The sequence below is a fragment of the Pelodiscus sinensis genome, chromosome 2, assembly GCF_049634645.1.
Source record: "Pelodiscus sinensis isolate JC-2024 chromosome 2, ASM4963464v1, whole genome shotgun sequence".
Taxonomy (NCBI): Eukaryota; Metazoa; Chordata; order Testudines; family Trionychidae; genus Pelodiscus; species Pelodiscus sinensis.
In genome coordinates, this window is record NC_134712.1 from 165,585,129 (window position 1) to 165,601,033 (window position 15,905).

Genomic DNA, 15,905 nt, shown 5'->3' on the forward strand with positions numbered 1-15,905 from the left:
CGCTTTTGTCTCACCTGGCCGGGGCTTCCCAAGGATGGGGCTTCACTGTTGCCCTGCTGCTACTGTGCCAGGTCGGGGCTTCCTTGGGGATGGGGCTCTGTGGCTGCCCCGCTTTCATCTTGCCTGGCCCAGGGCTCCATGGCTGCCCTCCTGCTGTCACGCTGGGGCTTGCTGGAGACGGGCCTCTGCTGCTGCCCCGCTGCTCCCATCGTGCCAAGTTGGGGCTCTCTGGGGCTGGGGCTTGCTTGTCCCAATGCTGGCTCACCTGCCTGGGGCTCCCTGGGCGCCAGGGCTCTCTGCTCCAGCAAGGTCTGTGATACTGCCAGACAGTGTTCCCTCTAGCTATGTGGCAGCACACAGCTTCACAGATGATTAATCAGCCCCGCTCAGTCAGTCAGATTAATCACCTGTGAAGATATGCTGCCACACAGAGCTAGAGGGAACACTGCTGCCAGACCACGAATGTTGCCAGACCAGCAAGTCCCGGATTTAGGAGGTTCTACCTGTAGTCAGTAAATGTCTTGATGAGTTGATGTGCCCCAGAAGACCTCTGCATATCCACAGGGGTATGCATACCCCTGGCTGAGAATGACTGATCGAAGTGAAGGCCACAGAGGAAGTTGGAGGAGAGATTGGTGCCTAGTCCTTTTGGGTATGTCTACACTACCCCGCTAGTTCGAACTAGCGGGGGTAATGTAGTCATCCGCAGTTGCAAATGAAGCCCAGGATTTGAATTTCCCGGGCTTCATTTGCATGAAGCCGGCCGGCGCCATTTTTAAATCCCTGCTAGTTCGAACCCCGTGCCGCGCGGCTACACGCGGCACAGAGTAGCTAGTTCGGATTAGGCTTCCTAATCCGAACTAGCTGTACTCCTCATTCCATGGCTACACGCGGCTACACGCAGCTCCTCGTTCCACGGCTACACGCGGCACGGAGTAGCTAGTTCGGATTAGGCTTCCTAATCCGTACTAGCTACTCCGTGCCGCATGTAGCCGTGCAGCACGGGGTTGGAACTAGCCGACATTTAAAAATGGCGCCGGCTGGCTTCATGCAAATGAAGCCTGGGAAATTCAAATCCTGGGCTTCATTTGCAACTGCGGATGACTACATTACCCCCGCTAGTTTGAACTAGCGGGGTAGTGTAGACATACCCTTTCTGTGCAAAACTCCATTCTGAGTCTGTCCAAGTAGTTTTACCTGTGTAAGAATTGGAGGCTCAAACCCATCATGAGAGGTTCATAATGGGTTTTGTTAGGTGCTTGTACAGATTTGTATTTTAGTTTTTTAAAAATTTTATGTTTTCAGTGGGAGGCCCCTTTCGCATGATCTTTGTTTCGATTTTGCTTCTGTTCTTCTGATTCAATGCTGCACTGCTCCATTTCTTTACTGCACATATCTTATAATTAACAGAAATTTTAAAATGCTTTTTAGTTTTAATATTGCATGAATGGAAAAAGCACATTTGGGAATGGTTACAGAACCTTGTAGTGCATTTTAAGAAGCAAATCCTAGGTTTTCTTTCTTTTTTTAACCAGGCTACTTAATTTTACTATAATTTGATAATCTTTTTTTGTTTTTGATAACTTCCTTGTTTAGCATGAAACTCCTTTTGTTGGCTACAGCTTCTCATTCTTTATTAGCATGCGTGTGTGGATTATACATAAGCAGCATTTAGCGACATTTTTGTGTATGCTTGTTTGTAAATAATCCAAGTGAAGTTGTTTTCAGGTGTTCCCCATTGCCTTCTATAAAGTATATGCTTATTTAATTGTTCTATTTTTGGAGGGGGAGGGGGAAATTAGTTTGTTTAGTTTTATACAAAATAATTAGAGTATCACTTGCGTGTTAAAGGACCAAAAAAGAAAAAAATTAAGTATTCTTTTATCCAGTTGTACATTTCTGAACCCACTGAAATGTGATTAATAATTTTAAATTCTTATTTGAACCTACAACGGGACATCAGAGTGGAAGCCAAAAGTTTAATAAAATATTCAGAAACATCCTCTGTGAAATTACAAGTTTTACTCCTGATTATCTATCCATTTACCCATCCTCCGATATCCAGCACACAATGTTGTTTTGAAAAAGGTGATTGCTCTAAAGATAGTGACTTAGATTTATACAACTTGGATTTAATTCAGTACAATTAAATTGACATATAAGACATTGACAACCTTCTGAAATATTGAAAAAAATATAATATGGTAATAAGACTAAAGGAGTGGAATTAGGGATGGGCAGAATTGCCTGCAAAAACTAACTCTTAAAGCACTTTTATTCCTCTCTACACTGCAACTAATAGTAAATCTTCTTTTGAGCCCTGAAAACATTTGAGCAACAACCTAGTTCTATCTTCTAGTCCTTCTTCTGCACAGTGGTAGGTAGAACAAAACTGCCCCACTGGCAGCTCAGAAAATGCCAGAGCACTGCAGAGTTATAGATGAGTGTGGGCAGTGTTCCTTCTAAGGTGCACGTGTAAACCAAGAATTTGAGGCCCACCCACCACCTCAGCAGAGCTACGCAGTGGCTGCTTAGCTGCTTCGGGGCGGGGCCGCGTGACAGATGGCTGCCCTGCCCCAGGAGCAGCAGGACAGCCACCACGTGGCCTACGCCCTAGCTTCAGCCCCTCCCCAGGGCTGGAGCTGTGGGCTGTGTGGCGGGCGGCAGCTGCTCCGGCGGCCCTGGCCAGAGCCAGAGTTGCGTGATCTGGTATTCAACGTTTGTCAGTGTTTTCAAGAAATCTAGGTCTATTAATGTCACTACCACTCATTTGTGTAAGTGTCTGTCTGTCTGTCTGTCTATCTTTGTTTTGCACTGCCACTTTTCTCAAAGCAATTATCATAGTCTTATCATGATGACGTACAATTCGTTACTCCAACAAGAAAAACAATTAATTTGCTGTCTGGAATCTGAGCCTTTAGGGTGCACCTGCTTCACATTTTCTAGCTTTCCTCTGCAACTGTGAAGACTACAAATACAATTGTTTTAAAAGGTGAAAGCAGACATTGTGATGCAAACTTTCGTTTTTGTGAGGCTTTAACAAAAGTAATGCTTTCTTAAAATAAAAATAGCAAAAGGTGGCAAGACTGGAGTTGGGGAAATGGGCGACACACTCTGGGTCTCACCATGCTGATTTAAAATCTGTTCCTTATCAGGGGGCTGGTTTAAGTTTCTGAAGGAAATCTGGGCCTTTGACAAAACAAACTTTTTCTATGAAAAATGTTTACTTTTCTAAATATATCTATATATATTTTTCAAGTAGGATTTTCCCCCACTGAAATGTTCAGCATTTTTTGACCAGCTCTACTTGTTATCCATGAGCAATCTAGAGTAAAAGTCTTTTGTATGTTACTCCCTGCTAATTTTTCCTTACCTCCATTATTTAAAAGTGTAGGAGTGAGTTTTAGGCAGCATGGAATGTAATACAGTTCTTATTGATGATGAAGGAACATCCAAGAAGAAAGAAAGCAACACAACAATACAGCAGAGATGTAGGAAACAGTAATCAGAATCCCTCATATTATAATAGGTTCACCATACAGTCACCATGCACCGTGGCCTCTACCCCAAAGCAGCCGCAATGCAGCCCTGGCTCCAACTCCAGCAGCCACCATCTCTGTAGCCATTGCAAAGTACTCTTACAGTTCATTTGTGGCAGGTCAGGTTCTGCCAACCTTGAGAACAGCAGCAGTTGCTCTTTGCCAAGGTGACTGTTCCTGCTTCCATTTATTACGAGGGTTGGGTAGCAGCGCAGCACGTTAAAAGCATTTGCGGAAATTCATGCCAGTCTAGACGTAGCCAAAGGGTTTACATGGTGCTGTGTTGTTATTATTAAACTGCTTAATGCATGGCTACTTAGCCATTTGAAGCTGTTTGAGAAAGGAATGAAATCTTAATTCTGTTTTCTATATAAGATCAGTTACATTAACCTTTTAAGATATTTAAAACGTCTTAAAGGGGTAGCCGTGTTAGTCTGTAACCTTAAAAACAATGAGTGGTCCTTTGGCACTTTAGAGACTATGTTGACAGTCTCTAGGGGTGTGTCTATACAGCTGGGCTTAACTTGAAATAAACTACGCAAATTGAGCTACATCAATTGTGTAGCTTATTTCGAAATTGGGAGCATCTACACAGCACTAATTTCAAAATAGAGCATTCTTCCTCCAACTTCCTTTACTCCTTGTATAGTGAGGGTTCCAGGAGTCAGAGTAAGAAGACCTCCAGCTTGATAGTATTTTGATATTGTTTCGAAATAACTGCCTGCTGTGTAGACATACCGTAAGGTGTCATAGGACTACTCGTTGCTTTTAAGACCTTGAGGGTCAGATCATCCGCTGTGTCTGGGCTGCTCAAAATGCAGTGGTGTGCAAATGTAAAGTTCACCTTTTGCATTCTCTTGGCCCTGGCGCAGCTTCTGTGCAAGGCTGATTTAATTTACTCAGGCTACTAACAGCCACAGGAGGCTTAAGAGTGCTGTAGTGCAGGTGTATTCTAGCCACACGCCCATTCTTCCTGCATGCCAGTAATAGGAGGGAGAGACATGAGTGCAAGAGCCACTGCTCTTGCCGTATGCTGCTGGAAGCTCACCCTTGGGCCTTTTAAACCATCTTTGAGTCCAGATATCACCTGGTACAAACTGGCAGAGCCATAGGATTTGTCTCTGTGTGTCTAAAACTGAAATTAAACTGTTAGTGCATTTATGCCTCTCTGTGGGCATCAAGATGATTGAGAAATACATTAAAAAAAACCCTCTCTGGGGAGGCTGTTGTAGCTTCTTTGATGTGACTAATGAGCCCACTCAGAGTAAGCAGTGACTAACAATCTAATCACTGGCTAATAGACAGAACTTCATAACATTTTCAAATTCTGAATCAGAGGGTCTTTTCAGTGCTTTGCAGAAATTGAGAATCTTTCTCCTTCCAGAGAAATAGTTGACAGTGATCAGATCAAAATGTGTGTAGTCACTTCTCTCCAAGGAATATTTGGAAATCATGGCTTTTGAAGAGTTTAAATATTGGGGGAGAGCAGGAGGCTCGGAAATGTGTTTAAACTGCTAAGTTTGATCCTAGCTCTATTCAGCAGACTCAAAGCAAACATTTTAATTTGCTAAGGCTGACTTACAGTAACTCGCTGTCTTTGCAGAGTTTCATAGGGAAGAAGATACTTCTTGTAAGTAGCAGTAAACCCTTCCCCAAGCTTTTATGTGGGACTTCTTTAATTCTTCTTATTTCTCAAGTAGCAGTTCTAAAAAAAATGAGAATGATTATAAAACTGTAAATTAAAATTAAATCTCACAAATTGAAACAGAGAAATTGTACAACTCAGTATCCGCAAATTTGGCAATTTTAACTGTGATTCTAGATGTCTACCCATCCTGTATTTAGATTTTTTTTGGTTTTTATTATATTTTGCTGGAGCCATGTAGTGATTCTGCAGCTACTATGAGGTTGTCATTCTCATCAAGCTACAACAAACAGTATACTATTTTCAAATGTGAACAAGCATCTCAGAGATGGTTTGTATTCTGTATGCCATTCATACCCCGTCACTTGAGCATTTCTGATACTGGATATGAAGCTAAATTCCTCTTGCCTTACTTTGCATGAGTACATCACAGAGCCACTGGGATTACTTGTGAGGAAAGCCAGGAGAGTTTGGGCTGTCTATTAGAAGGTAAATTTAAAAGGACTCCACCTGCTGATACATGGGCTTCTGGGTTTTTCCTGAAGCAGTCAATGACATCATAAACACCTAAACCAGAATGTGGGGCCTGCACTCGCTGAATGGCAATAACCCACTGTCTGTAATGGGAGAAATATTTAGCCCTGAATTCCCCAAGGAAGAAAAATGAGTTTCAGCTATTTGGCTTTCAGTTGTATTTATTTGCTCTTTTAAAACCTGTGCAGATTTTGGCCTCAACCCAGCTCTTTCAGAAGCAGGCTCCTACTTCTTTGGATCCTCTAGGTCTGCAAACTGCTGAGGGCCTTCAATTCTCATTGACTTCAATGAGAGTTGAGGAGGCTCAGCCTCTCTCAGCATCAGGCTCTTGCTGAGGATGGGTAGATTGCACAGAAATTCTGTTCACTGCAAGCAGCCTTGGTGACCTGCTCCATAGCCTGTTGAAATCAATGGAAAGGCTGACACCCCAAAGGATTAACTTCAGTAATAGCAGGTGTAGCTTCTTGTTTTCCTGCCCCCTGAATTCTCTGCACTTGATTGCAAGCAAGCCTGGCCCTGCTCTCTGCCCGTACTTTTTCCCTTCGGCGTGTGAGAATGCAAGCAGGGGGGAGTCTGTGCTCAACAAAGTAGTTTCCACAGCTGCAGAGGGACTTGTTTTCCTCTGTGTGCCTGCATGGATGTAGATGAACTCTTTGCCTCCCCTTTCTATGGCATACGGGGAATATACTGGTTATGATTTGACAGCTTACACAGGTCTTTTGTAGTTAATCAGTTAATTTATTTGATCACTTCTCATTTCAGCAGTATGAGCCCAATGCTACATTTCTACAGAGAGAAACTCCCAATTAAAGCCAATGCAGATTTTGCTTGCAGCTGACCCAAAACTGGGCACTAAATTTCCATCATTTAATTTTTGATAAATAGATAAGTCGATGCATTTAAGTTTTCTCCTGCGTGTAAAATAGTAATAATAATAATAAAACCCTAGCTAGTTACTGATTTCAGCTAAAAAACTTCTGCTGTTCAAACTTTTTAGAAGACATTTCTGTACATTCTAAACTCCCACATGTTACTCCTGGGGCACCCAATGATTTGGGCCTGATCCTCAGATGTCAGTGTGACTTTGGAGTCTATATGCGTGATTCTGCACCACTGAAGCCAATAGGGCAATGATAGGCAGCCTAGATCAGTTCGTAGCCTGCTCAAGTGGCTCTCCTTCATCTCAATGGGCTACAAGATTATCAAAACTATGACAGTCTCCTGGGATAGGGTAGTTTTGCTAACTGCTAACTTGCATACCTGGAATTTCCGGGGTGTGCACACTGAACTCTAGCAGCACTTTGGCTGTTGTGGGAACACATAGGTCTCTCAATCAATTATGTGCAATCAGTGCACTCCTCACTTCACGTGCCCTTGCTCATGTGTATGTCACTTTAGCAATACCATTAGGAAAAAACCTACATGGAGAGAAACCAGTGCATACGGGTAAGCCAGCATGTGGGTAACGGTAAACCAAATGTCTGGTGGGCCTCATATGGAACCTCGATGGGCCGTATGTGGCCTGCAGGCCAAAGGTTACCCAACACTGCAATAGGGGCTTTGGCATTGATTTCAAAGAGTGCAGGAGCAAGCCCTATATTCAATAAAGTCTAGGGATTCCATTGTTACACAGTGTTCAAAACCTTGCATTCAGTTTTGAAACAAAAGATTGAATGCAAATTTGAGCTGTACTACGTGCACTATTCCAATGACCATGGAGATAATCTTGATAAAATAATAGGGATATACTATCTTGTGAAAATTTTGTATCACAAGAAAAGGCCCAGTCCTGCAAAATCTTGCTACCTGGCATTATGCTGATTGAACTATTTACAGTAATTGAGACGCTATTGACAATGTTGAGACGCTCAACGTCCATAGCTATTACTTCTCACAGTAACTCTTTTCTGGTTATTGGAATTTATTTATTTTTCTACAGAAATTGTTTGAAAAGAGACAAAAGCAAATAAGAAGATGATTAGAAAGAAATAAGGATATCTGTCTATTTTAAGGTGTTAGTTTAAACAAGGTACAGGCAGTCCCCGGGTTACGTACAAGATAGGGACTGTAGGTTTGTTCTTAAGTTGAATTTGTATGTAAGTCGGAACTGGTACATATTGTAGGGGAAACTCTAGCCAAACATTTCTCCAGAGCTCAGTTTTATTCTCCCACACCTCACTTCCCTCAGTCCTTTATTCTCAAGCTGAGGTGTCTGCTGAGAAAAGCCACTCTGCATCTCCCTGGTCTGCTGGGGGGGGCGCTAGCTTCGTGTCTCCCTGGTCTGCTGGGGGGAAGCAGCTAGTGCAGGGTTGCCTCACCCAGTTTGTAAGTAGGGATCCGATGTAAGTCGGATCCATGTAACCCGGGGACTGCCTGTATACTTTTTGCAAGACACAAAATGTACAATGTATGATCAAGCACAGCAAATAAAGTAAGCAGAGTGTTTATTATCTATCCATTTGTAGCCTGTGATATGGCTTGTTTGTATTTTTATAACTCATTAAGAATGTTCTAACACGTCTTGTCAGTGTTTCTAAATCACCTGCTACATGTGCAGTTGTTTCAAATGTAAAAAATAACAAACTTGGGGTCAAGGTACCAGATTTAAGCTTTTCTACACGTATTTTACAAAAAAACAACAAATGGTGTGGTAGCACTTTATAGACTAACTTGGCTACCCCTGGAAGCTTCTGCACATATTTTGTAATTCATAAAAAAATCAATTATAATTTTAGAGGTGTATTTTTCTAAATATATATTCACTCTGTTCTTTTTTTCTTTTTTGCTATTAGGGTGGTCACAAAGTAGTGACCAATGTATGCATGTAGGAGTCTTCAGACACCCATGTCTTAATGAGATTGGCAGTGGCTGTTACGTCATTTCAAACAGCAAAATGCTGGGTCTCAAAAACATAGACCCTTTTAAATACGAGAGAAATGGCTTCTTTATTAGGTATCTATTCCATGAAAAATCTGATTATTCAATCTTTTTTTTCCATCTGCCCCCCTCATTTTGATTCACAGCAACCAAAAATGCTACTTTTTCTGGGAAAAACTGATATTCTGACTACAGTTTTGTAATTTAATGATGGAGAGTTTCCTTAGTAAACCAAATTTAGAGTACTAGAATGCTTATCTTATATCCAGACCTTGAACATAAAAGGCATTTTATACCAGCAATTGTTCATTTAATGAGCAATTGCAGAGTGCAGGACGGTTAAGGGATTGAGCTATATGCACCATTATTGCAAGAAGTATTCCGAAATACCAGAAATAGGACGTAAGCTCTGATCAGGGAGACTGTGAGCACAATTACCTTCTTTTCAAATCCTTCTGTGACACTGCGGGAGGAAAAAGGACTTTGAAACTTGAAAGGAAAGAGCTTGCTTTCAACCTCAAAAGCTAGGAGGAAAGGGCTCTGAAATTTGCTCAGTATTCCCAATTCACCATTAGCCTGTTTCTTCCTTTAGCCTCAAGGCATTCTCCGCTTTTTGAAAAGATGTTAAGAAATTCAGTCACAATAGAGAGCCTAGTTTTGAACATGTTTCACTCGGTCCATTGAGGTCTGGTCTTCAGCCTTTGTGTGGGGTGAATTGAGCTGAGCAGCTAGCTGGTTGGGGAGAGGTGAATGAGCAGTCTCTGTGCAGTCACAAATTCTGGCAAAGAAAAGATTACCCTTTCCTTTATTTTACAATATGCATTCCTGTACAATCCTGCTAGTGGCAATATGGGAAGCAGAGCTTGTGCTTAAGTCAATACGGAGCACTTGGTTTATAGCAACTCTTGTTAAGTTTGTCTTGTAATTGAAGCTGCTGTTGACCTTGCTTGGAGACCATTTGTAAAACCGTTTATTTAGCATAAACTGAAATAATAAACCCTCCTTCTCTTAGGCCGATTGTGATAGGGTGACATTAGTTTGATTTAATGATTAGCCGCCTGACCCCCTCAGCTAGAGAGAGCTGCTTCAATAGAGAGAGTTCACTAGGAAGCACACAGGAAGAATACTAATGAGCTTGTTAAATTTAGCATGGCACCGACCACTTTTAATTCCTCTAATGGGAGAAGCACAGCCTCTGAGAGAGAGGGAGGGAAGTAGAGGGAGGGAGAAGGGAGAGAGCGATTGAGGAATGTCCACATACCGGTAGCTAGATAATTTCGGTCAAGAGAAGAGCTTGGAGAGAGTAAGCCAGGGTCTTTTGGACTGAGTTGTAAGTATGTTGTCTGTTCTCTTAACCAGATGACGTGCGTCCTACTTAATGAGTTGCAAGACAATAATGTTAGTTGCAAGTTGCATATAGAAATATAATCATGAACCCTAACGCATGCATCCTTAGCTTTGATGACTTATCATTTAAATATGGATATCTCAGAATTTTGTTGAGGGAAGCTTCAGCAGCTTAAGCAATGGTCTGAAACTGATTGTATCACCGACTTTAAAAGGCTCAAAATAAAAAAAATTCCACTTGTGTGTGCAGAACTTTAATGAAAACAAACAAAAGTTTAATGAAGACAAGAAGTTTAAGGGATTGACCTGTTTGTGTTTGTTTCCCTAATTTTTTTTAGCTTAGGTAAAATACATAGTTAAAATGTATTTGCTTAGGCATGTAGCTCGATTATGAGTTTTTGAAAATATATGTTAATAAAATTAAGTAGTTTTTGATGTTGTATTTTAAAAAGATTATGGCTAAATATTGAGGATAAATATCACATTAGATGGGAGAATTTTGGATTAATTTGATAGTTCCAGGCAGGTAGTTGTTACACCTGTTTGCAGCTATTGCTAGATATTCTGGGGGGGACACGTGGAGCAAGAGAAGCTAATACAGATTTATCATCGGGGCCTGAGTCGTTTTTCTTTAATACCAGAGTAAGTCAGGAGACACTGTTCTAAAAAGTGAGGGTACAAGGTATGTATGTGTGAGAGGAGAATCAGGCCCTTTACCTTCAAACCATTCATCGCTCTGAAACTTCGCTCTGATATTTCTTTTGACCCTAAAGCAGGCTGAGTTTTAAACATAGGATAGCAATAACAGTTGTCTTGTGTTTGGCTGTAAGAATCTATTGGCAGATGCTGCTAAACAAGTGAGTTGTTTGCTTACATTTTTGCTATAGACTCCCACTTGTTGCCATGGTGGATGGTATGTTTCTGTCAATAATTTGGCCTGGCGCAGCTTGTCTGCACTTACTCTTAAACTTTATTGAACAATTCAGCTGAAACAGAATGAGATTAGACAGCTTTCGCCTTTTGGCTCGCTGAAGTGGTTTTACTGCAGTTATAAGAGCAGGCAGAATTATTGCAAGAAACGTTTCCCTTTCAGTGAATAGAGAGTTCTTTCAAATAACTCGGCTATTTGTATTCTGGAGTACGTATACTGTCAAGTTTTTCATCTACTTCCATATCAAAAGCACCTCTGTGGGGCAGAGCATGAAGTAAACTGAAAATATTTGTCCATTGAAATTCCTTATTATTGCAAAAATGTCATGGTGTTTTAGAGCAAAATACATTTTGCTTTAATTTTTGAAGTTACTAAGAGTAGGTTTGAATTTCAGTCAGCAATTTAAAAAAATCATCTCATTTCATACCAGTAATTGGTGCCTTGATTCATGACACATGCAAGTCTTGAGAGGGACAGAATAAAACTGAATTATTCAAACAGACATATACTTCTTGTTCTATTTTGGGATGGCAATTTAACAAATATTAACTTTTATCTGAAGAGTAAAAGAAATGAAATCTGTATCTGATTTTCAAATTCATTATGTTGCTACAAAAATCACTTTAGTGTATTTCTGTTCAGAGTATAGTTGCCCTACTCTAGTTAAGGGTCTGTTAACATTTCAAATAGAATATAATCTCCTATTTTTAAGAGTTTGCATCTCATCTACAAAAGTTCACTGTAAGGTGAAACGTAAACATAAAAACCTTGAGCCAAGGAGAAAATTGGTAGAAAAATTACTTGGAATTTTTTTAAAGTTATACAAGCAGTTTTATAAAATCTAATATAAGTTGTAAACTAAAAACAGCTCCAGTGTAAGAATATAAAAACTTTAAACCCCGTAAATCCAGAGGATAAAGTAGTGCTTTTGCATATTAACACAATGAAAAAAACCAGGCAAAAATTGTTAGCTTTGCAATATTTTTGTCCCTGTTTATATTAATTATTTCACCATAGGCCCAATCTCACAAATTGCACAGATTGGAGTACATGGAGGACCTGGGCCCAGTGACTAAACTACTCTTCAGAAGCTAGTTGATATAACTGCAAATATAAAAATTAATCCATATATTTACACAAACTACATTGTTTTTTCTTCTCTCAAAACATGACATGTAAAATCATGTAGTCTGGTAAAAGCTAGTTTAGATAGTGGCCAAAACTCCGCTTAATGCATTTAGATATTGCTGTGTGCACTGACACTCTTTCTGACCTCACTGATAGCAGTGAAAATCAGGGGTAACTCGACCAAAGTCAGTGGAGTCACACTGGTATTGGATTTGTGAGAGATTAGAATTAGGTTTATGGAGAATTATGTGCCCTTTCTTATCCTTTTTCTGAGTATGCACAAGAGGGTGAGTTAAAGGTGATGTTATAACCAGCACTTTGAATGTTCTAGCTTTTGACTGCTAAAGATGTATTCTTATTATCAGTCTGAACTATTCTTTTTTATGCCCCTATTTTTTTCTTCCTGATTGAAGTTTCACTTACTGTTCTTGTTATGATCAGTTTTTGTACCAGAGTTTTTGATGAACTCCTGAACAAATTTCTTTTGATTCTTTGTGAACATATTTCTTAAATATTGATGAAGGACAATATTTTATCATTGCATACTTAGAAATTGGACATTTTGGAAATAGGAATCTGGAGACCAAATGTTCTAACTTTGTAGATACAGGTCAGGACTCAAGCCAGAGATTACAGAATTGTTAACCAGCTCTTTCCCTGCCCTTACATAAGCAATGACATACCATTAGAGGTGTCCTTATACTAGATGTATGTGCAGATGAGGACACTTGGCAGTCGTGTCTCATGTGAATTGTATCTGAAAGTGTGTGGCTAACAGATGAACACCTGTAGAGCTTGCATCTCTTTAGATATGTGTATCTAATGCATATAGGGTAGGGCTTTGGGTGGGAGCCATCAGTGGATAGGTCCTTTGAACTCCCCTTTACATCAGGTTAAAGGCTGTCAGAAGGTGGCATAGAGCCAGACTGGCCAAAAGGAATCTATAAATGATTACATGCATTCTGTGTCCATAACAGTACACCCAGGTGGTGCAGAGTGGGCTGTTACAGCAATTTCAGCCCATCTCCTGGAGAAGCAACCACAAGGCCTATTCTTCAGGACTAGGCACTGGCCCAAGGTTGGGGGTTCGAATTCACCTTTCTAATTCCTTTGCATGTCAGCCCCAGAAAATCCAGTTATTTGGGTTCCATGCAGGGAAGTTTAATTTCACTTATATTGGTCGCATACAGATATGTGCGAACCATTTTTTTTTATGTATTTGTGTGTGAAAGATGTTCAGCTCAGTGCTGTAAAGTGTTAACCTCAGAATCTGTAAATCTGTACACATGTGGGTGACACTATTACAGCAGGTGGCTTCTCTGCTCATGTCTTGTGCTTGCTGAGTAACTAGAACAGGGTAAAGGCATTATACTGTCACCTACCTTAGTTTAATAAGGAGGGACCTTTTCCATTGCTCCTGGCTCTTGTCTTTTAACGGTGCATCTTTTGGGGGATGGAGCAGCACAGTGGCAAATACAAAGCAGCAGTGGGTGGCTAGACTTGATTTAGTCTCAGCTAGTAGGGTTCATCTTCTCCTGTTTGTGACAAATTATTTTTTTCCTCCAAGTCAAGCGGACAAAAATTCTAGCCTATTTGTCCCAGAGGCAAGAAAACAGCTAGTCTGTGTCTGTTCTTTTAGGATTAATAGCCCCACTGGTGATTGCATCAGTGAATGGGTGATGATGATCTACTGCTCAACCGCCACTTGGTCTGAGTGGGCTAGTTTTTTCAGCTCATATCCCAGAACATCTTTCATAACCACACGTGCACCTACTGTCACAAACTTACATTGCAGCTTTGAAAGGGGGGGAAGGGTTTTTTTTTTTTTTTTTTTTTTTTGCTATAAGTGGTCTAAAAGTCTCTCTCCTTTTTCTTCTTCTTTTTCTTTTTTTTTTTCTCCAGAGGATGAAAGTCCTGGACAGACCTATCACAGAGAGAGAAGAAACGCAATCACAATGCAGCCACAAGGTGGGCAAGGCCTCAGTAAAATCAGTGAAGAGCCTTCAACATCTAGTGAGGAAAGGGCCTCATTAATAAAGAAGGAGATCCATGGATCTATATCGCATCTTTCTGAGCCTTCTGTACCTTATCGTGGGACGGTTTTCGCAATGGACCCCAGGAATGGTTACATGGATCCTCATTATCGTGAGTATTTAATGCAAGTTCATTTCTGTAATCAAGATTGGAAGGATACTGAAGCTGTTGTATTTAATTGCATTTTGTGTTGGTGCTTTTTGTCTCTCTCAGGATGAATAATTTTGCCTGGATATGTCTACGATTATATAAGAATATTTATTCTTTTAATTTATGTAGGGAAACAAAGTAGTGAACAGTTGCATTGTATCTCTGACATATGTTACCTATCTCTAACATAGGCCTCTGCAAAATAGACTTCAGTATGGCATGTATCATATGTTGCTAATCTTCACGAATCATCAGGTATTATATTTGCTCCACCTACCTAGCAACACAAGGGGGAAAAAAAGCCTCATTTAAGAAGTGCAGAGAGAAAAAAGAAAATAGGCTTTAAAACAATTGTTTGAAAGTTATTTTAATTACAACCTACAGAAAGGCGGGAACACACCTTTTGAAAAGAGATTTTTTTTTTTTTTGTTTTGATTTGTCATTTTCTCCCCAGCTACAGTCCCTCTGATTTACTGGAAAAAAGTGAATGGTTTCAACTTCTGAAGTCCTGCTCAGGCATTAATAAAAAGTAAGAAATTAACTGACACTTAAACACAGATGTGGAATGGATTTCTCCACAGGCAAAATATGAGGGAGTTAAGCAATTTTTTTCATCTGCTTCTAGTTTAAAAAAAACATTTAGTTGCGTAGTAATGAACATCTTGAGGTGTCAAGACTAGTGCCTTTTGATTATAGATTTATCACCTTGTCAGGATACAGATTTGCCATTTAACCTTCCAGTCTCTAGTTCCAGATGACATGCTAAGACCCACAAAGAGGGGCCAGTCTGTGTTTCCCCCCCCACCACATAATTCAGAAATTTTAGTGTTTTAAGGCAAAAGGTCATTAGCCAGACCACTGATTAGTGAGGACAGCTGATTAGCGCATGTTTTTTTGCTAAAGAAAATGCCAGGGATAAAAGCTAATTCTATCCCTTCATTAGTTGGGCTAGCAGCAAAGGGGAATGTTCACTCATCAGGGTGCAGATCAAAGTGTGTCTCACACAACCTTAAGTCTCACCAACTGCCTTTATTCTAACAGAGTCTGATTGTTAATAAAGATGGAGGCTAGATAAGAAAATGAACACTTGTCTTTATAGTTTAAATCAGTTATTAAATGAAAAGTTTATGGTGAGGGGTTTTCTGCTCTCCTCTAAAATGATATTTCAATTGCTACATTCATCCTGTGCAAACCATTTAGGCAAGTTACAGAGTGGTATTAGTCTGTTTCAGTAAAAACAACAAGCAGTTCTGTGGCACCTTAAAAAGCATATGCCCAAATACATGTGTTCGTTTTTAAGGTGCCACAGGATTCCTTCCTGTTTAGCAAGTTAGTAACTTATCTTTTTAGTGCACAGAGTCTATAACGTACTGCAAACAGACTTGCCTGAAGGAGAACTCAGAACATGTGGAAAAAAGTAGTATGCTGAAGCAGTAGTATATAGAAATAGTAGTTTGCATGTCAATGTGATTCGATTCACACATTAAAGCTTTTTACATATGTAAATGCAAAGTATCTGAGTGAAGATACTTCTGGGAACATCTTGCAGTTGTATGAGTGCAGAGCTGGGATGCAGAGAGTTCTAAAATAACTTCAGTAATGACAATTTCTATGCTCACACCTGATCGGCTACCATGTCCCTTCCTAAACCAGTCACAGGTGCTAGTGATACCACAGAATTGGCAAGGGGTTCCTAGCCTGTGACTGAATTGTGGAAGTT

The 15,905-nt window shown here is 40.3% G+C and overlaps 1 protein-coding gene across 6 annotated transcripts in view; it reads left to right on the plus strand.

Moving 5' to 3' along the window:
- GLI3 (GLI family zinc finger 3) overlaps positions 1-15,905 on the plus strand; it is a 261,689-nt gene that overhangs the window by 72,095 nt on the left and 173,689 nt on the right. For 5 of the 6 annotated variants that reach the window (XM_006124084.4, XM_014574078.3, XM_014574077.3 and 2 more), the window contains one exon: positions 13,904-14,146. In XM_006124084.4, the coding sequence (XP_006124146.2) occupies positions 13,904-14,146 (243 nt within the window). Of the gene's footprint in view, positions 1-9,808; positions 9,926-13,903; positions 14,147-15,905 lie in introns of those variants that run through there. The other variant, XM_006124087.4, reaches the window with a different exon arrangement.